This window comes from Belonocnema kinseyi, chromosome 5 (assembly GCF_010883055.1).
Source record: "Belonocnema kinseyi isolate 2016_QV_RU_SX_M_011 chromosome 5, B_treatae_v1, whole genome shotgun sequence".
NCBI lineage: Eukaryota > Metazoa > Arthropoda > Insecta > Hymenoptera > Cynipidae > Belonocnema > Belonocnema kinseyi.
The window spans coordinates 72024171-72046774 of record NC_046661.1 but is presented as its reverse complement, the minus strand read 5'-3'; the positions used below and the strand labels follow the sequence as shown (position 1 = coordinate 72046774).

Genomic DNA, 22604 nt, shown 5'->3' with positions numbered 1-22604 from the left:
TTAAAATGGTCAGGAATCACGAGGAAGTAGGCAAAGGAGCATTTCTGTACAAAGCAGCGGAGGAGGCTGCTGAAACACTCGGACTTGACTACAGTATTAGGGTTGAGCAAAATGCATCAAATCTAATCCATCTCGAGTACTCACTCCTGAAAGCCCGGATTAAGAAAGAACAAGAGAAAAACTTTCGTAAACAGCTCCTCGATAAGAGGATGCACGGTATCTTCCGCAGAAATGTGGAGGATCAGGAAATGTCATGTAAGCTAACGTTTGCTTTCCTTAAATAGCTCGGATTGAAGTCTGGTAGAGAGGGTTTCATTTTGGCATGCCAAGACGGTGTCATTTCCACCTTAACATACCGTCGCCACATTTTGAACCAAGACATTCCCGATGATAGCTGCAGGGGGTGTCATTCACACCTCCAGCATTTAGCTCACATACTATCTAGTTGTCCAACTCATTCAGAAACGACCTACATGCAAAGGCACAATGCGGCACTATGAGTGCTTTATTGCCATCTCTGTCACTCTTACGGCATTAACCTGAATATCACTCCTCTAAACGCTCCTAGGGAAATTGAGTCAATTGTCGAGAATGGGAAGCGGCGCATATAGTGGAACTTTATATTCTCGAAAATTGTTTCTGTTGCACACTCGAGGCCTGACATGGTTCTTCTTGACTTCGAGAAGCGAACCATGTTCGTTTTCGAATTTTCGGCACCAGCTGACAAAAACATCATAGTCAAGGAGAATGAAAAGTAAAGCAGGCATAGGACCTTATGAGGGAGTTTCAAAGATTTTACCCGGAATATTTTGTTAAACAAATTGTCCTTATCATCGGCGCTCTTGTAGTGCCAAGCTTTCACTCGTTAATAGCCTCAAAAGCATCCCTGCATGTCAACAATATGCTAAAACACTTGCGGCAAAAATGCAGAAGGCGGTAGTTCTTGGATCACTCCGCGTTCTCAGGATGCACGAAACTTTAGCCAGATCGTCGTATTGATTTCGTTACAGACTGTAACCACCTATCTCACGGTCGTGAGACGTGGTTGTAGCTAAAATTTTACCGTGATTTCGCTGGAAGCGGGTGCAATTTTTCAGATTAGCACCCGCTCCCGGCGAAATCCTGCGGTTGTCCTTATGAGAAACTTTTAATTATATATATATATATAATATTTTTTGTACATTTTATTGATTTGCCTTAGCTGGAATATTGCCCTAGTGGACCTACATTAATCCACGAAATCATAGGTTCTTTATCAACTGGTTTGTCTATATACAGGGCCTGACCTTTTCACTTTTTCACGCGTTTCTTGACTTTCACGTTAGTGTAACTTCTTTTAGGATGATCCGATTGTACTTTTATTCAAGTGTTTTGGAAAGCTTTTTTCATGTGCTTTATGAATGTCATAAAAATATATTTTAAATAAGTGTTATACATTTTTTTTTTTGAAAATAAAAATTGAAATTTATTTCAATGGACAGTTTTAGCGCTATGCGGCGCTAAAAGCTCAAGATAATAACATTCTACCCTTCGCAAGAGGGTTGAACGCTAAGAGGTAAGATGAGCGAATAAAACCAATCTTAGTAACTTTTGCGACAAAAGCGATGTCACTATAAGAATCACGCATCAGAAAGTAGTCAGTAATATGTTTAGCCAAACTAATGAGTTATATTGCGCGCTTCTCGAAACGATCAAACGCTTAGCGCCCAAGATTTAAACTTGACTGAGTAATTACTGTTTTAAAGACAGAAACGGTATCCGAAGTAACATTAGTAACTAGTGCGCACATCGATAATAACAGTGTACCCTTCGCCAGAGGACCGAACGCTTAGCGCCCATGATCAGCGAATAGAACCAATCCTAGTAGCTTTAGCGACACAAGCGATGTCTTTATACGAAACACGCATCAAAAAGTGGTCAGTAACATGTTTAGCCAAGCCAATGACAATATGAGTCAACGGTGTTGACTTATATAGCGCGCTTCTCAAAATGGGCAAACGCTAAGCCCAGAAGATTTGAACTTGACTAAGAAATCACTTTTTCAAAGGCCTTTCACAAAAGAAATGACAGACAAACATACCGTCGTCGATTAGTCAAGTAAAAATTTTATGCGCTTAGCGTTTGATCGTTTTGAGAAGCGTGCTATATGAGTCAACGGAGTAGACGAAAATATGACAGACCACGATCTGAACCGTGATTTCTGTGTGGGCATCGCTTTTGTACCAAATTCTGTTGTAATTCGTTTTATTCACTGATGTTGAGCGCTTAGCGCTAAAACTGTCCATTTTTTTCGATTTTTTCACGGATATTTCATCGGGCACTCATTACCTTAAAAATTACAAAGTTTCAGCTAAATCCACGGAAAGCCATTTTCCCATACATTTAGTGCGGGGTCCTTTAATGAATAAAGTTTTTAGGAATTCTTTTATTTTCAAAAATATTTTCTCTGTACGTCATCTCAAAATTTGGTTTGACCAACCACTGAAATAATTTAGACACTCGTTGATGATAGGAGTGTTTTAGGAATAAATCCAGAAGCAAAATTTTATACGGGAATTTTAATTCCTATTTTTTTTAGAAATTTTGATATTTTTGAGATCCCTATCTCTGGATCCGATTTTCAAATTGGCATTTTTTCAGTCCCTGAAATCAATTCAAAGTTACTTTAATGGTATAGGTGCATCCAAAAATGATCTCGAATCAATATAATTGGCCCGAATTTCGATTAGTAAAGTTTTTAGGGATTTTTTTTTATTATAGAAAATATTTTCTCTGGACGTCATTTCAAAATTTTTGTTTGATCAACCACTGAAATGAATAAGAGACTCGCTGAGGATAGCAATGTTTCGGAAATAAATCTAGAAACATAATTTTAGCCCGGAATTGTTATTCCTATTTTTTTAGAAATTTCTCTATAATTATCTATTTTATCAAGTCTAAAAATTAAATTCATGCATTATTGGTATCTTATCAGAAAATAAAAATCTCTGATTGTAATTCAAAGCTACTCGAAATGTTATTTTCGTGTATTTGTTGGTGGTCTCGTTCCAGTTTAAATTATGCTGTTAGAAATGAAGACAACAATTCTTTAAATTTTATTGCAGATGTTATCTTTTTGATTGGATGCTGTCCTTTATTTATTATCGATTGATCAAAGCAGATTTTGAGGTAATGTCCAGAGAAAATATTTTTTAAATAAAGAAATACCTGAAGACTCTATTAATTAAAACTCGGGCAAGTCAAACTGCTTAGAGATATCTTTTTGATACACCTATGCTATCAAAATGACTTTGAATTAATTTTAGGAGCTGATCAAATGCGAATTTGAAAATCAGATCCAGAGATAGAAATCTTAAAAATATCAACATTTCTAAAAAAATTGGAATTAAAATTCTGGCATAAAATTTCGTTTCTAGATTTATTCCTGATCCACTACTAACATCAAAGAGTTTCTAAATTATTTCAGTTGTTAACCAAAACAAATTTTGAGATGAATTTCTGAAAAAATTGGAATAAAAATTTCGGCCTAAAATTTCGCTTCTACATTTATTTCTGATACACTCCTATCCTAATCGAGTCTCTAATTTATTTCAGTAGTTGGTTAAACCAAATTTTGACATCACGTCCAGAGAAAATATTTTCCGAAATAAAAAAAATCCCCAAAAACTTTATACACCTATACCATGAAAATCACTCAGAATTAATTGTAGGCTGATCAAACACCAATCTTGGGATAAAGGCCGAAGATCACGATTTTTCAATAATGTTGATTGAAATGCATTAGCAGAAATGCACCAATTCCATCTGCATTTCCTTATATGTATTTCGGCTAGTGTCGATTTGTTAAAAAAACCATGGAACTCAACTATTACATTCAGAAATGTGTTACTTTTTAAAATGAATAATAAGTAATTATTTTTTAAATCATTACTTTGTATACTTTTCGGGCTTGAGACGATCTAGGTGTACCGCAGCCTGCTTGATCCCTCGGCGACCCTTTTCTATTGTTCAGCGCTGGACTCGATCTCGAAGCTGGACGACTCTCAACCGGCGGCTTCTGCATTATGTTACAGGGGACATTTAAATGGTATATATTGTATGAACCCTGCTATGCCCTACCATGGCTGTCGAGTCGAAGACGCGTTGCCGTGTTAACCTTCTACCGCCCACAGTGACATATATGTAACGTTTGGTAGCCTTGGCATTTTCTAAATATTACTTTAAGATGAATGGCATTTTTTATAGCATCGATTTATATGTTAGTCAGAAGGCTAATGAGCTGAATTTTTTTTTTAATATACACTGCACCTTAGGCATAAGATTCTTAAAAAACTCAAAGTAAACAAATCAAAAAAATGTTAAGGGCGGTAGAGGGTTAAAATGTTTGGGCAACTGCAATGCACAGTAATGTACGTTAGTTAAATAAATTTGTATACTATTTACTCTAAATATATTTATACAAAATTAAACACGTATGGAGCCTAATTATCAACGAAACGCGCGGGTTTCTTTTTTAAGATTTACAGAAGTTTTTAACCATTTACATACTTTTCTTTATAGTTTTTTTATAATTTGCCTTTTTTTGTAAAAAATTATTTTTTTTTTTGGTTGAAAATTTATTTCTTTGGTTGAAAATTACTTTTTTTAAAGTAAAAATCAGTTTTTTATGCCAAAAATTTAAATAAATTTTTTTCGAAACTTTCTAATATTAAGAAATTTACCGCAGCACCATTGTTATAAAAAATTCTTATGGCAAAATATGTGAAATTTAAGATTTTTTCAAATTATAATTTACTTTAATTACCAGAATGGCTTCAGTTATTCCTCGAAATAATAAATATTTAATAATATTTGATCAAATATAACAATTCAAATTTTCATAACCAAATTAGATAAACAAATTCATAAGTTTGGTAAAACATTCAATTTCAATACTTTGCCACAAGAATTGTTTATAACAATGGTTAGTATCAACTTTCCAATTAGCTTTGTTATTAAATATCATTTCTACATGATTTTTGTTACCGATACTAAGACTATTTGCTAATTTGTTCATGAAATTTGTTTATAATATATAAATGGAATAATGAACAAATTATTTGTTTTCCAGAGTCCCTAAAATATTCATTTAAGACAATAGAAAGTTTACCAGATCAGTTATTAGAGCGTAAAAATTGTTATGTACAAAATTAAAGTTTTTCCATACTTTAATATCAAAATTATTAATAAGAGAATAGAGGCGACAAAAGTTCGGAGCATCAAGCTCTTTAGAATTTAATAAGCTTTAATTTTGAACAAAAAATTCAAAATCGGACAAAACTTGAAAGCTCTGGACATTGTTGAACGAAAAAAGTGCATTTCCACCCACTGTGTCGCCGGTTGAGAGCCGTTCAGCTTCGAGACCGATACTCTAGGAGCTGGGTGTAATCCTGTGTGCCGTTCTAGGTGCACAGGATTTTTTTATTGAATATCATGTAAAATGTTTTCCTGATTACAAAAAAGTAGGGTGCCCCCCCCCTGAAAAATGCCGCAGTTTCGAGATATACGCGTTTTAATTATTTTTCAATTGATGCGATAGCCCTGTTACAATTTAGAGTCTTTCGAAAGTTTAAATATATGGTCGGATAGAAAACCGATGTAGGAAGAGAAATGTCCTCCACCATTTTTTGATTCAATCAATTGCTAACATTAGAAATAAACAATTACGTTGAAAAGTGAGAAAAAATAACATTGTTCTTGTTTTGGTTAAAATTTTTATTTCACAGAAAAAAGCATCAAATAAAAGTTGGACTACTTACAGATGGGAATGTTTGTCCAAGAGAATATTTTTGATAAAAGTTATCGATTTCGAAAAAACATGGATCAAAGAAATAATAAAATTCAGAGCAAGAATATAAAGGTGGTTTTCTTTGTAGGAAGCAATTTTATCAAGAAATTTCTGGAGATAAAAGTCACTTCTTTTTTAGTCTACTTCCACTTTCATTTTTAAAATTTATTATAATGTTTATATTGAACAAGTTAATGAGCATTTCTGAATGTACACATTTTGACGTGCTGTACATTTAGACATTTTTAATAACATCTTCTGAAAAATTTTACATGGACAAAGGAAGTTTTAATTTAAAAATTAGCGTCAGCCAGTTTAAAATCAAATAATAACTCATTATGCTATAAACAATAATAAACTAAGTCTCTTTATCAACTTCTAATAATCGCAGGAACTTGTAATAAAGGTGAAAAATTGTCATAAAAATTAAATAACAAAATGGCTTTCAAAACATATTACTATTATTTGTATTTTGGTTATTATTAAATTATATCTTTTGGTGAAAATGTAATGGATCCTTATTGCTGCGATAAAGGACAAGTTTACGGTGGCGGCGTGCGGCCCCCATAAACCATCCCAAATTTTTTTTTCCCTCACTTTTCAACTTAACTGTTTTTTTTTTATGTTAACAATTGATTAAATCAAAAAATGGTGGAGGACATTTCTCTTCATACATCGGTTTTCTAGCCGACCATATATTTAAACTTTCGAAAAACTCCAAATTGTAAGAGGGTTATTGCAAAAATTAAAAAATAATTAAAACGCGATTGTCTCGAAACTCCGTCATTTTTCAGGCGGGGGGGGGGGGCACTCTACTTTTTAGTAATCAGCACAACATTTTACATGATATTAAATAAAAAATCCTGCGGACCTAGAATAGCACATAGGATTACACCCAGCTCCTAGAGTACGAGTTCAGCGCTGAATAATAGAAAAGGGTCACCGAGGGATCGGGTAGGCTGCGGTACCCTGAGATCATCTTAAGCCACTGTTCGTAATAAACATACCAAACCACAACGCATTTCTTTGATAACGAATAATAAATCGAAAGTATAATTAATATGCCAGGCCGGTCTGTCATTACTTCGAGGTTATGTTCAGATTCACCTTTCTGCCCTAATCCCTGTCAGTAAATGTAGGTAATCTAAATTTAAAGTTTTCGCATGTAATATTTCATTTACTTTATTTAAAACATATATCCTGTCTATTTATAAAATACCTTATCAGGCTAGAAATAAGCGTTAAACACAATTCATTTTTCGCTCATTAGAAGTGCAGAATATCATTCCTAATTCATAGCATTTGTCACTCAGCAGCCATTCTATAATCTTATTGGCACAGTCAAAAATTGACGTTTACTTCTCAGTCCACATGTCTCACTTCATTATTAGTTTAACACTTCCATTATTTGTAATTACTACATAAAATAACTTATATTTTTTGACACTTGTATCCATTTAAAGTTTCGAACGCAACCATGAAAATTATGATAAACTTAATCCGAAGATGCACGAACTTGACCGAATGGCTCATCCGAATGCAACTTTAAAACCGCGATTCGAATAGCCTTCAAGTTCTCCATACTTGTTAGCCTAAGTGTGTCCACCCTGTATAACGTAATTTATATATTTATGCACAGATAATCATCTCAAAAAAGTTAAATATAATTTTAGTGCACGTTAGACCTAACAGTATCCGTGCCCGAGCGCTGCGGCAGTTTAACTTGGTACCCTCGAGCAAAAAAATCTGAATTTGAACCAGAAAAAATTTAAGGCACTCACCTTATTCTACATGATTTAAAAGAGTATAGGAAAGATATTTTTTGAATTAGAATTTTTTTTCAAAAAATCAATTCAAATTTTGTTTAAAAAAAAAAAAAAAAAAAATTTCAAACATATGTCTTTATAATAGTTGTAAATTATATAAAAAGAGCTTTCCAAAATACTATAATTAAAGTCTAATCGGATCATCATAAAAGAAGTTAATACACTCATGTGAAGGTGAAGAAACGCGTGAAAAAGTGAAAACTTCAGTCCCCTGTATACTGACAAGCGGTTCATAAATAAACCTATGGGTTAGTGGATTAATGTAGATCCACTAGGACTATATTCCAGCCAAGTTTTAAACCGATTGAAAAAAAAATAATTTTAGTCAGGAACACTTGAAGTATCCTTCCCACATATATATGAACTTTTATTTTCATTTTATTAGTGCAATTTATTTAACCAGAAACGTCTTCCTTGAAATATTTACCCTTTAATATTAATTTTGGATGATTGTTTTGATTACTTTCAATAATTATTATAAGAATTTTTCCAAATTTACGTATGTAAAGGGACCTAACTGACAGATCGCTAAATGCAACTCGCAAAAAGTGAATATTAATCTTATTTGAACTTGCTTAACAAATGATGGAATAAAATGTTTCAGTTTGAAATATCCTGAATATTTTGAATTAACCTGAAGAACCATTGTATTTATTATTTGCAGTGTTTACTCAGAACTGAAATTAGGTGAATCATAAATTCTATATTTTCTCTATATATGCTCATTCTAACGAGAAGATTTTGGTTTTATGTCAAATTTTAATTATTCGCTTTTGATCAAATCTCTAGATTTTGAGACCCCCTTAGCCAGAAAAAACGATGTTTACGAAAGTGTGTGTCTGTAGTCTATCTGCGTAGGCGTGGTAACTTCCAAAACATTTATCAGATTGTATTGAGCTTTGTCACACTTTTTTAAGACTTGAAAGAAAACGACAAGTTTCTTAGCCAGGTACTTCGAATAAAAATTCACAAGGTTAGAGCATTTTTAAACTTTTTGGCATCATTTTTTTAAGCTTAACAATTTTATGTACCGCTATTTGCAGCAATCAAAAAGTCCAACACTTTACCTTTGCGACTCTTTCTGCTTAAAAGAAAATTACCAAAGTTATAAAATTTTCAAAATTCAAAGTAACAAGTGAAAATGAGAATGTCGAGAAGAATGTTAACCCGAAAAACACACGATATAAAAAAAAGTATGGAGAAGAAAAATTTTGCTTTTTGGAAGCCCTGCAGGATGATCGTAACAGCTTTTGAAATTTAATTGAAGAAAAAAACCAAAAACTCAAATTTTGCAATTAAAAAGATTAAAAAAATTTTTGGTTATCATGTTTCTACAAGGCGCGTACTGTATGTTCAATTCGTCTAGAATAACAGTACAAAATAAACAAAAAATGGAATTTTTACATTTTCATACCGAAGAGAAGGTATTAGTTTTATGTAAAAGTAGACATAAGTCGGTTTTCATAAAATATCCTCGTTTTTAGGCCACTTAAGTCAGAAAAAAAAACTATATTTACGGAATTATGTATGTTTAAAGGTCTGAATTGTAAGGACTTGTTCGACTTTTTTCTAAAGAATAATATTTATCAAAGTTACAGCATTTTGAAAATTCAAAAAAACAAACGAAAAGTAATATTTGAAGCCAAAAAATGCACGATATGAAAAAAGTAAAGAGAAGATAAACTTTTCTTTCTGAAAAACTCTACAAGAGTATCATAAGACGTCAAATTTTGTTGTAAAATCAAAAATTTTAATTTTGATATCACAAAAAAGGGTAGGTTACAACTGTGCATGGATCAACTGCTCACAAGCCCATCTATGGAATCTAAATGTCGACTTACAAATCTAGTTACCATACAAACGGTTCACGTGCACAGATGGAATAAAGTGAAGATCCCAGTTAGTAACACCATATTAGCTTTCAATAGTTCAAGATTTATTTTCTGACTGCATGAATTGCTTATTAATATTTATTGATGTGTAATGTGCTTAAAACGAATCAACTATTCTCGGATTTCAAATGATTTACGGAATATAAGAGATTCACGGAATTGCGAAATTCAAGGAATTCAAAGTATTTACGAAATTAAAAGAATTCACGGAATTCAAAAAATGGACAAAAATCAAAGAGTTAAGGGAATTCGAAGAGTTAAAGGAATTCAAAGAATTCACGCTTTTCGAAGAATTCAAGGAATTCACGGAATTCAATAAATGCACGGAGCTTAAGGAATGCGCAGAATTCAAGGAATTCTCGGAATGCAAAGAACGATCACAATTCAAGGAATTCATGGTATTCACTGAATTCAAGAAAACATAAATTTCAAGAGATGCACGAAAATTCAAGGAATTCACCTAATTCAAGAATTTTACTGAATTTATTAGGTGCGCAACTAAGTTCCCGCTGTTTGCCAACAGATGGCTCTAACAGTAAGTGCTGGTCGATTTTGACATTCAAAACGGCATGAACCAAGCTTAGACATATGGTAAAAAAAACCGTGTTCACACATTAGTGATTTTATTTTGGCGTCATTTACTTTGGGTTATGTGAAAATGTTTGCTTTTGTGCCAAATAATCGTTATTTTCGGGAAGCGTTGAATTTCTTCTTTCATTCAAAGAAAACGGCAGCTGAAGCGGATCGAGAGCACCAAAAAGTTTGCGGATATGCTGCTCTGAGTTAAACAACGTGCCGTGACTGGTTCCGTCGCTTTAAAGACGATGATTGCAATGTTGACGACCGCCCGCATGAAAAAATGCCAAAAACCTTCAAAGACGCTGAATTAGAGGCATTGCTCAAGGAGGATCCGTAACAAACGCAAGAATATCTTGCTGCAGCATTAATAGTTACACGCCAAGCCATTTTCAAGCGATTGCATGCGTTGAGAATGATTAGAAAACAAGGAATTTCAGTTCCTTATGATTTGTGCTATTTGAGCGTCGTTTTTCGCCTGTGAAAAACTGCTTCAGCGGCAAAAAAGACGGGTTTTCTTCATCCCATCGTGACGGGTGATGAAAAATGGATTCATTACAGCAACGCAAAGAGAAAAAAGTCAAGGGGACTGCCCAGTCATGCTTCTACGGCGTCGGACTCACCAAATATTCACGCATTAACACTTCCCGCAAATGACGATTATTTGGCACAAAATCAGACATTTTAACACAAACAAAAGTTTATGACGCCAAAACAAAATCACTAATGTGTCAACACGGTTTTTTTTTACCAAATGCCTAAGCTTGGTTCATGACGTTTTAAATGTCAAAATCGACCAGCACTTACTGCTGAAGCCATCTATTGGCAAACAGTGGGAATTTAGTTCATGAATTTTTTTAATTTATTCAATTCCTTGAACTCTGTGAATTCCATGAATCGCTTAAATTCCGAAAATACCTTGAATTCAGCGAATTTCATTCAATTCCTTGAATTTGTTGATTTCTAATAATTCCTTTAATTCCGGAAATTTCTTGAATTTCGTGAATTCCTAGAGTTCCTTGCATTCCATGTACTCCTTGAATCTCTTGAAATCTCTCCAACTCCTTGAAATTCGTTTACGAAGCTTACGAGAAATTGAAGTAATTTTAATACTCGAAACCTTTAAAACCCGAAAATTTCGACTATTTCGGTTCTCGAAATCTTCAAATTCTCAAAACAATTCGAGAACCCGACACAGCTAGAAAATTCGAACTTGTCACGTGAACCGTTTGTAGCATACAATCTGTGCACTTCGAGATTTAGGCCCAGTTAGCAAGTCAAATAGAATGTTTAAAAATGTTTCCAATCACAATATAATGTTCGGTGTTAGGGCTAGGAGGGGCCTAAAAGTAAATTATGCTCTTGGAGCTATTCGCAAGAATGGGCAAATTGTTAGTGTTCTCTGAAATTTCTGAAATCTGAGTGGGAAGGGGTGGAGCGTGAAGATGAATAGTCGTAAACAGGAGAAAAAAGTTTTATTTTGAAAAAAAGAAGCAGGATCAAAATGTGCTAAAACTGGAAGAGTCTCGGTGGCCCATGCGGTGAACACTAGCCTAGCAAGGGAGTTGTTCATCTCCGGAGAGTCGTGGGACCGGTACCTCTAGAGAAAAAGGTTTTCTCTAAGTACTTAAGGCTGTTGCTCTTGGTGGTTCGGAACCCACCTTAAACTGTAGGTCCCCCTTCCACCACCAAGTAAGTGTGTGGAGGGTGTGTAAAGGAATAGAGAAGGTGTAAGAAAAATGTAAACCCTTAGGGGACACATTAGAAGCTTCCATCTCAAATGTGCTAAAACATTATCAAAACACAATTGGTTCAAACTGGGTTTGTAAAACAATCAAAATTTGATATTTGAAATGATCGTCCGAAATGCATATGTTTACAAAGCCTGAAGACTTTTAGATATGGGGTACTGTGTCCAAATTATAAATGCAAAATTTAACTCCACAAACATACATAGGGATTATTCATAAACTACGTAACGCGTTTTTCTTTTTTCCATATCGCTGCATCACTGTTCACTTCATGGAAATTATATTCTCATCTTTATTTTAAGAAAAGAAAAACCCGTTACGTAGTTTGAAAATGATCCCAAATATACATAGTGGAAAAAGCTATGTCAAATTTTTTTTATACATATTAATGCATAAAAAATGAAAATTATATATAATTTGTTTCATTATGTGTAATCTTCCGTCTGGCTATATTGAAAAGTTCGCTTATCGTCTCGCAAATAAAGTTCCAATATACTTAATTAAAAGTTTAACAGTAATTTTCACAGCATAATTATCTACGATTTGAGATTTTATTAAATAAATAACTAAACAGAATATTTAAAAAATAATGCAAATGTTAACTCCCTTCACAAAAAAAATCGGAGAACCTGTTTAAAAGCGTTTTCAATAATTAAATATTATACACATATTAAATAAAAAAAATTCTGTGAAGGAATTATAGTTTTTAAGATAAGCTTTTCAAAGATAATAATAAAAACAATCCTTAAAATCTTCTCAGTAATGATACATTTTCGTAAAGTTGGTAATTTTGAAATGACTGAAAATGTTCCCTCAAAATTATTACGCAGGGAAGCGTAGGTAGCCAAATAATATTATATGCCATTGACTTGTTCATCCAATCAAGAATCGATTTTATTAAGACACTATATTACCTAGATGTTAATTAACTAAATAATTAAACTAACTTATACTTGACGTAAACTCTCGCACGTAGAAATAGTATTTTTACTTCATCATTGTTTTACGCAATCATTATTTCCAAAAACCTAAATTTGTTTATTTTCCTTATTTCACTGCCAGCGATATTTCTTTTAAACCAGTTTCAAAATATCGACATTCTACCATATATCAATTTCCTATTTTGAAGGAACACTTAGGTCTTTCAAATTAAGTTGATATTAATTTGAGTTTAATAGGTATTTATCAAAAGAAAAATGCTATTCACATTGTCTGTACGGTATAGCAAAAACAAAAATGTCACGAAACTATCCCTTCTTTTGAGGCGATCGAATTTTATACAATCAATGTGCTGATAGAGAAAATTATCCACAGACAGGCCTTTTCCACTGCAGAATTGCTCTGCATACAATCACAGCAGATCATCGATACGAATATCCTGCATAGAAGGATTTAACGGTGGTCTGCCACAAAAATTCGTTGCAGTATCGGGCAGTCAGCAATGGGAGTCGGATAATCCGTATTGGGAACTTGACTTGGGAATTCATAAGCCAGCAACGATCGCCATATATGCTGTAAACGGAAAGGGATACAGTGAGCCTGTAATCATAGATGATAATTCCTTTAAGGGAATGGCTAAATTCACAGGTAGGTATTTCACAATTAAATAGTAAATATGCGGTCGAAATCTTTTTCTTGGACTTGAAGTGTCGGCTACTCTACCCTGACTATATATATTCTCCAAGAAGTAAAAAAGTGAAAAAGTGTCCATTGATTATTTTTTCATCACACTTTCATAATAAACTCGATTTTAGCGCATCGAAACAAACCCTAAAATATAGCACAGAAAAAACAAAAGTTAAAATTAGTTGTAGGTAAGACTCGTAATGGTTAAAAATTAAACATATTTTGACGAAAGTTTCACCCAGGTTAGAAGAATAATTCTGATCTGGTCTAGTGCGTGACGCTAAAGTAGACAAATTTCGGTATAACATGTAGAATCAGCAACAGAAGAACACGAAAAAAATTTGATCTTACTGATATATCTTCTCAGAAATAAATTAGACTAGTATATATGCATTAGAATTCACGGTCTACTTAAAAGAGGCATTAAACAAAAGTCTGTCAAACTGGAGTTTTATTGATGGATTTTATAAAGTACGAATTTTTTTAATAGCTCAACTTCTATGACAGTTGCCCGAATAAAAATGATTCGACAAAAAGGGTCATTCTGACTGTCATAAAAGCTAATCTTTGTTAATGATTAAACAATCTCGTATATTTTGATACAATGTATATATTCAATCGACTCATTTACTGATTTTCATTTGTATCCCTGCCGATATTTCTATTCTGTGGTTTTTAGGACCGCTGATTGCGAATATGTTGTCAGTCTTCCATATGAATAATTTGCAAGTCTAGGATTTCCTTAAGAGATTAATTCTATGGAATCAATATTTGAACTCTCAGAACTAGGATTGTGTTTTGAGATTTTTGTTATAATTGTTCTAACTGATTTGTTATATCATATATAATTCATTAATTAAACAGCTATGAATTGCGCAAAATTGTGTAACGTGGAACGCGATGTGACGCACGGAGGATCGAATTTCAACGGTCATTCTTGCAAATATTGTTGGATAAACTAAATGATTTACGCGCACAATGTTATCCAGGCAAGGTTAAAAATTGGAAATTATATCCGATTCATGTAAAATTTATCCGGCAAGGCTAAGTTTTGTTGCGGTTTATCTTTCACCTGAAATCGATGTAAACTTTATCTTTTGTTTTTTCTGTGAGCCAGGGCGAACGCTCCCGGAACGTGCAAAATATCCACCGATTGGGAACATTTCCAACAGAAATTATCGTTATTGTTATTATTATTAATTAATATCGCACTGCCTTCAGCGATAAGTCAAAATTAATGTCGGTTTATGATATGAACGTCATATTGTGGTGTAATATATGCGGTGTATTTAAGACTAAAAAAATTACATATGTTTTTACCTATCTCTTACGGTTTACTACATAATTTTTTTAACATTAAAAATAACGGACGTTTCCACTCAGGTCCCAGTAGAACGTTCCACTTGAATGTTTCTAAGCGTAAGACACTTTACACGTTCGGGGAACGTTCCGTGCTATTAGACATTAGGGTAATGACGGTTCACCTTCTGAAATAGGATTTCTGTACCGTGAAAAAATTTCGAATCCTAACGAACTTTCTTAACTTTTCACGATAAGAGTAGAGACTGTGGATTCGAAATTTGTTACGGCATGGGCACCCCACTGTTGTACGTGGAACTTTGTCTTCTTAAAAAACTGGAGAGAATGGTTACCTTGAGTGGAATTACACCGTAAGTTCACGCTTCTTGCCACATTTACAATTAAGCTCCTTTATCAGAATGTGTAATTGGTTCGGAATTTCGAGGCCGCTCGTTTAAATATTTTGGTCTCATTTTTTGTATACGTCATCTGCATAACCATATTTAAAGCAAACAGAGCCGGATTCACTGTAAGAAGAAAGTGTTAATCTAACGCCAATTTCAGGTTACCAAATACCTGCAACAAAAATTAGTCTTGATAGTGTGAATGGCACCACTTCACAAGGTATCGTTTCCCTCGGATTTGGGGTACGAAACGTTACCTACTGTCAATTATTTGTACAGTTTTGCAGAAAAAACAATCGACGAGTTTCGTACCCCAACAACGAGAAAGATAGAACACCATCTTGAAATTACCTGCAACAAAATTGACACCAGGGTTTTTAGTGTGTTTTTGGTGAAATGTATATATTTGGTTTAATAATAAAAATAGAGCACAATAGTGTCTATACAAAGATATAATTTATTTTCTAAATATTTCCATTCTTACTGCAGATATTAACCGACTTTTATCAATCTTTCTTTCACTATATTGTAATTATATAAATAAATTCATTTTTCTAGTTAAAATTAAATGAATCAATGCTTTGATAATGTCAGTTTTTCTAACCAGCCGTAATCTCATAACAATGCCCAGGTCATTCGTTCCGGATAATTCGACTCGCACCGGGGTGCCTGCTCTACTTTCTCCGAGATATGATTATGCATATGATGTATCGAAAAATGTATACCAAAATATTCAACTGTGCGGCCTAAAAATTCAGAATCGAGTACACATTCTGATAACGGGCCCTAAGCCTTGCGCCTAGTATCCAGCATATCAAACGCTAGGCGTAGGCTTAAAATGTAAAATAATGGATAAGATTGGCTGGTTTGCAATCTTAGAGCAACGGTCCAGAAAGAAAATCAGGTATACCCGAATAAAAATGCTTCGACTTCAGTTCGACTTGAATTGCCCCCAATCAAGACCTGCTGAATTCGAAAAGTTCGACTTGAGCATGTCTTCAGTTTTTAAAACGGAACCATACTTCAATGTATGTCTTGGAAACAAGTTTTTATGCCTTGAAAGCATAAATTTATCTCTCGAGTCATATTTTTATGACTCTAACACGTGCGGTTTATAACTTCGAGCGTATACCTGCCCTAACAAGAAGGTTATTTATAACAGTCATAAAAGCCAATCTTTGTCTCTTTGACTCAGTTTTGAGACGCAGCCAGGCATCGATGTCTTGGATACAAACTCAAGACATAACCAAGTCGAACTCAAGACGAAGCATGTTTACTCGGGTATCTCCTTCCCTCTTGCCGTACGGTGAAATTTTCCAATATGTGGGTACAATACATAAGTGTATATGATAAGAATCGCGTCATGTGGTCAAGTGACAGGAGGTATCCAAGTTGATTCACACCGTTACTAGAGGTCTGGGACCATGGTATTAAAACTTGTCAGACTCTAAAATTGTGAACTACGTAATATTAGATTTTTTTAATTTCAGGCAGTTCTACTGAATTTTCGATCGATATATCACCCTTTTTAATTGGTTTGGGTGGAACTGCCACGGGACTAGGATTAATTGTGATTGGAGTGTTGATGGCACTATGGAGGCGACATGCGACGACACCATCGAAGCCAAAATCTCCAAAGCAACCTGCGGCTATGATGAACTTTGTAGGGAAGAGTGAAGAGGATGAGGGAAATCCAGATCTCATTCCCACGACAGTTATAACGAATCATCTTTCTGGTAAGCAGATAATAACTCTTATATACATAAAATTTACTTAACGTGAAAAATGTGAGTTTAACAGGACTTTCAGGAGGGTGATTACGTAACTTTCCCACTTTTCACCTCTAATTTTTTGGAAAATTCATCCCACTTGAGAGCATAAAACTTTGAAATTTCACTCCCTATATGATAAATCCAATATCCACATGACTGACTTAGAATTTGTCCTCGAAAATTTCCAAACGATTTTACTTTGCGGATAACACCTCTTTCATCAACATTTAGTAAATGAGTTAAAAAAATATATTCAGAAGCGTGAAGTTCATGAGTGTTTTATTTGTACCTAATTCTCCGTATTTTCAAGAATGAACTCACAAATCTGATGAGACAAACGATAGTATACTGTGCTACGAGTGAGGAAAATGGTGGATTGTGAACGAGTATTCATTTGACAAGCGAGCGAAGCGAACGTGGCAAAAATGCTAGTTCAGAATCAACCATTCTCTATGAATCGCATGAAGTGAGATTGATTGTGTCCGTATTGTGTGAAGTAAGAATAAAATATAAGTTTTATCAAATAAAACAAATTAACACACTACTAACATTGTTCTATATGTGTAATGTTTCATATGTTTTATAGTTTTTTATTATATTTTTGAAAAACTATGTAAAATCAAGATTTAATGAGATGGTTTAATCTTGATACATAGAAGCTTTTAAATTTTTTTTATACTTTCCGGATTATGGAATCAGAGCTTTGTGCGATTTAGCAAATTCTTTTTTAAGATCTGCTTTAATTTGTTTCTTTTACGCATATTTTTCAGATCTTGATAAAATAAAAAATTATTATCTTATAAAGCACTATGTAAATCAAAGGAGACTTCAAATTATGTATCTCGAAATGGATTTTTCAAGAACAAAAATATTTGATTCAATGCAAAAATGTTTAATTCCAATATTATAATCAAGTAATGATTCTGCTACGTAATTCTTTAATGCAAAAAGTAATTGTTCTTAAAATCGTGCAAACGAGAATATTAGAAAAAAATTATCATTAGATGCTGTCTTTTTCCAAATCTATTTCTCATAATTTCTTTGGTGACCTTATTTGCCAAATAACTTATAAACAGATTTTCCAAATAATATGTTCTTTAAAAAGTGATTAAAAAATGATTCTAGTACAAGATTTATAGTAACAGTCTGCGGGAAATATTTATTACATAAAACTTCTGAAAAGAACTTTAAACATTAATACGATAAGTTTCAACCACTTTTCTCCACTTACCTTAGAATTTCGAATCATATACCCATCATTTTAAAAAATCTTGAAATCTGTGTATGCTCAAGATGTTTACTTGCAAAGAAAAACTCGAGAATACGTACGTCTATGTGATCTTCTCTTCATTCATATCGAGGGATATTAGATCATTTTGCTAAAAATTGCAGATAAGTTTTGGACTCCGTAATTGGACCGAACTTATCTGTAATCACTCCAATTAACGAATTTAGTTCTGAACATATCCGACTTAATCCAAAAATTGTACAAAAAAATGGTCAGAAATGTGTCTGGTTAAGTTCGAAATTCGTCTGGAAAAAAATATCAACTCCGGACCGTGTCCAATTGGATTTTTATCTTCCTTATTCCTCTTTCAAATAGGTTTAAAGTAAACATTAATATACTCAATTGACGTGTGTAAGATGTAGAAGCCAAGACCAATTTGCATGATGTCACAAGAAACGGGTGCAAGGAAAAAATGCATAAACTTTGAGTGTTATTGGTATATAAATCGTAATCTAGCTCTTTAGAACGCAACGCAGGCTCGGGCGAGGTTTCTAAATTCTTCAAATAACGGTACATATTTCAAGCATTTAAAATGATGACTTTTTGAACACTGTAAATCAAGTTCCTTCAAAAGTTTCTTGCAAGAGTTTCCGTTCAAACTTGAACTATCATAGCGTACATCATGAGTTACGCAGCACGTTTCTATCACCTGAAGTGCATCTTCTTTAAAATAATGTAATCAATTTTTATATAAAGTATTCATAACATCAATCATTAACTGTAACTAGTGATATACGTCCCGGTAATTCGGTAACATTTCATGTTTCCAAATTTAATATTTTGATATCCTCAATGAACTACTTAGGAATGTCAAATTTTGGCTCGAGCTTGTAATTTCAATAAATTTATGCGATTTAATTTCGAGATTGTTATTTCCAGTTACAATATTTAGCAACTGCATAATAAATTAGCGAAAATCAAACACATTTAGGGCCAATTTCACCGACTCTGATTAAATCTATGATTAACTAATCATGCTTATTTTTTAATCAATGCTTAAATCAGCGTTAACCAGCGATGTATTCTACCAAGCATTTTCAACCTCTGGTTAGCTAATCATATACTTTGTTCGTAATAAGGTCTAGTTTCTAGGTCTTTCTGTTGTAACGGCGACTCTGATTGGTTAGAACGAAATACTTCATGAACACTCGGCACCATATTAGCATATGATAAGATTCCCCAAGTTTGAGGTTACGAGTGGCTTCAGTGGCAAGTGTAATAGAAGAGAAGTGGAAATTGTGTCTGAATATTCGAGGCCTTCTATGAACGTGGTTAAGCATTTCATCATCATCAGATGAGGATGAAAAATCATTGTAAAACAGAGCCATATTTCCTTCCTGTATACTGCACTCACTGCACTTGCACTTCAATTTCGGGGTTATGCTACTTTAATCACTGATTAAACTCCATAACCGGGCATTATTGTGCCGTTAAGTTAACCCGTGATTATCTTCCTCTAATCATAATTAAAAGAATGGTAGAAAGTGGAGTATTGATTAAATCAGGTTAATCAATGATTAACTATTTAATCAGAGTTGGTGAAATCGGCCCTCAAACATGTTTCTAACTTTTCATATTTATTGCAAAGGCATACTTATCGGAAAACGCTGAATGAAAATACATAATCGATTTATCTCACGAATTCCTCTATCCATTATTCTCATATGTTAAGATTAAATACTCGTGAGACATCGTAGAAAATATTTATGAAAAAATCGTATCAGTGCAAGGACTTTCGTCATGTAGTTGATCGAAGCCCATTGTGTTCTCTATTTGAAGTAGTCCGGCTACTGGGAAAGTTTGTCAAAGTTATGTCCATTATTTTTTTCTGAAATTTGGAATTAAATATAAAAATTTGGCCAGGATATCAATTACTAAATTAGGTATTAAATTTTTATGTTAATCAATATAAATAAAAAGTTGTTTAAATAACAATAAAATATAACTTTAAATGTTGATTTGACTTGATTCTCCCTACATTTTTTATTTTAGGATAAATTTTGCTAAAATTAAGTTCAAATACCCTGGAAGCAATTATAAATAAGCAGTAATTCAAATTTTACATTACATTTTCAGTTTTAAAGCCAAAACTTACCATCTTTGGAGCCCGCGAAAGGCCTCTCCATAAGATCCCATGTTCTTTGACACGACTTTAAACAGTGACAATTCAAATTTTAACGTTGAAAGGGCCCCTAAAAAAAGCATTACATGAAAGAGGTAATATTTCTCTGCAAAAAAAAAATTTTTTATTATTTGTATTCTCGTCGATCCAACAGCCGGACTACCTTAAGCTTTAACGCCATTTTAGGAGCAATAAATATCCTCTGATTTGGCTCAAATTTATACAGTAATATTTTTTCATGATTTGGAATCGAAATATTAAGGACCAGCTAAACTGTACATATATACATACTTGTCATCTTTGTGGAAAAATAAATTCCTCTGGTACCTACTTTACTCTGCCTTTCAGAAACATTTCTAATTACAAAGTGTATAGGTAAGATAAGCCGGGTTAGCCACATTCAACATACCTTACATCAAATACCGTGCATCAAATGCCAGAAGGATTGGGCTCTGTTGGGGTTTGGTAGGGCCAAAAAAATGACCGGTTCCCATGTTTGCGCGTGACATGTCGGACCTTTAAATTATACGCTCGGTTGCAAGTGCTTTAAATTTTGAGTGTGCGATTTCATTGGCAACATATGAAGAGAATTGCTGAAGGTTCGTAAGATAAAATTTAAGTAAAAGTTATATGTTAATAATGATTGATGTATTATGATAGTGACTTTGAAGTTTTCTTGTCAGAACTTTCCAGTAAACAAAAAGTTTGTTAAGAAACATGATCTCGAAAGAAATCTCTGCTGTGATTCGCCTTGATATACAAAGATTGAAAAGTCAAAAATAATGCTGCTCCTAACTGCTGCTTTCTTTTTTAACACGTTTCCAAAACAGATGTACGCTCACGATGATTAAAGGCAGTTTGAGTCCAAACTCATTTTTTTTAAAATTTGTATCTTTTTTTAAAAATTTGGTTTAGAAATCTTTAAAAATGTTGTTTTTCACAGTTTTGACCTCAAATTCGAATTACTTTTAGGGAAAGTAACGTCAGTTTTTTCAAAGTTAGTCCGCCATTTTGTAGCAGCCATTTTTTATTTGACAATTTTGTCTTAAATTCGGATTTCTTGACTCTGAAAACCCTCTGTCGACTACAGTTTGCAAACGTAACGTCAGTTTTCCCAAATTCGGTCTGCCATTTTGAGTAGGTCATTTTGTTTTTCACAATTTTGATCTCAAATTCGAAGTTCTTGGCCCCGTAAACATAATGATACTGAGTGTTAAGAAAGTTTGCTATTTATTTTAATTTTCGCTAACTCTTCGAGTGTTTTCAACCACTATGCACCTCAAAAATTTCAAACTGAACCGAATGGGGTCCGGATCAATCGTGTCCCGAGTAAATATTGTAGACCTATTCAAACCCTGCATAATTTCCCTGCCTAACCCGACATGCCCTTTTATGAACTCAGATAGATCTACTAAAGTTGAGATCCTCATATTTGCATAGGCTCTTTAAAACCTTCAAATTCTCTGTGAATTTCAGGAATTTAAATAAGACATATTTAAGTCCTGCATAACCCTCGAGGTCCTACTTACGTTCTCTCAAGGTCTATGTAAATGTTCTTTATTTATATGTGATTTAGATTTAATTATTGCATTAGTTAATACATATTAAAAGCACTGATATATAATACGGCAGAGTAAGGATAGTTTTTTTCACGTTAATCTCAAATTTTTACAAAATATTATTGAAGATTTTTTCCTTTTCTTTTCATAGGTCGAAAATAAAAATTTTAATATTTTTATTCAGTAGAAAATCAAAATTCTTGAGAGAAAATAAATTTCTTTCTTTAGATCGGAAAAATAATTTTAAATAATTTAAAGCCATTAAGCATTTCATAATTTATTTTTTCATTTAACCTAAAAAAATTAATAAAGAGTTAAACACTTGTGCAGGATTAGTTCCTTTTTGTATTCATGTTGTTCAATGTTTTTTTTCAGTTTTTGCATAATATGATATACTTTTTAATTTGAATAATGATTTTAATGTAACAGCCTTAAAAAATAAACTTGATAATATAAATCAGATATAATGCTTTAACATGTAATTTCAATCCAGTAAAAAATTACCCCTTCAAAATAAGACTACTTAAAATCAGAAAGTATTTATTATTTCAAGATATTTTAGAAATAAAGGAAAGACAAAAATCTATTGCCCTTTTTTCAATTCTTAATCGATTTTAATATTTTGTACTTAAAACTCTTATGTAAATTATTTTTATCGTGCT

At 33.1% G+C, this 22604-nt stretch overlaps 1 protein-coding gene across 1 annotated transcript in view; it reads left to right on the top strand.

Moving 5' to 3' along the window:
• The window catches only part of LOC117173709 (nephrin-like), a 133679-nt gene that overhangs the window by 104788 nt on the left and 6287 nt on the right, over positions 1-22604 (top strand). Inside the window, exons 9-10 of the mRNA XM_033362350.1 lie at positions 13187-13459; positions 16692-16937. Coding sequence (XP_033218241.1) covers positions 13187-13459; positions 16692-16937 — 519 coding nt within the window. The remainder of the gene's footprint in view (positions 1-13186; positions 13460-16691; positions 16938-22604) is intronic.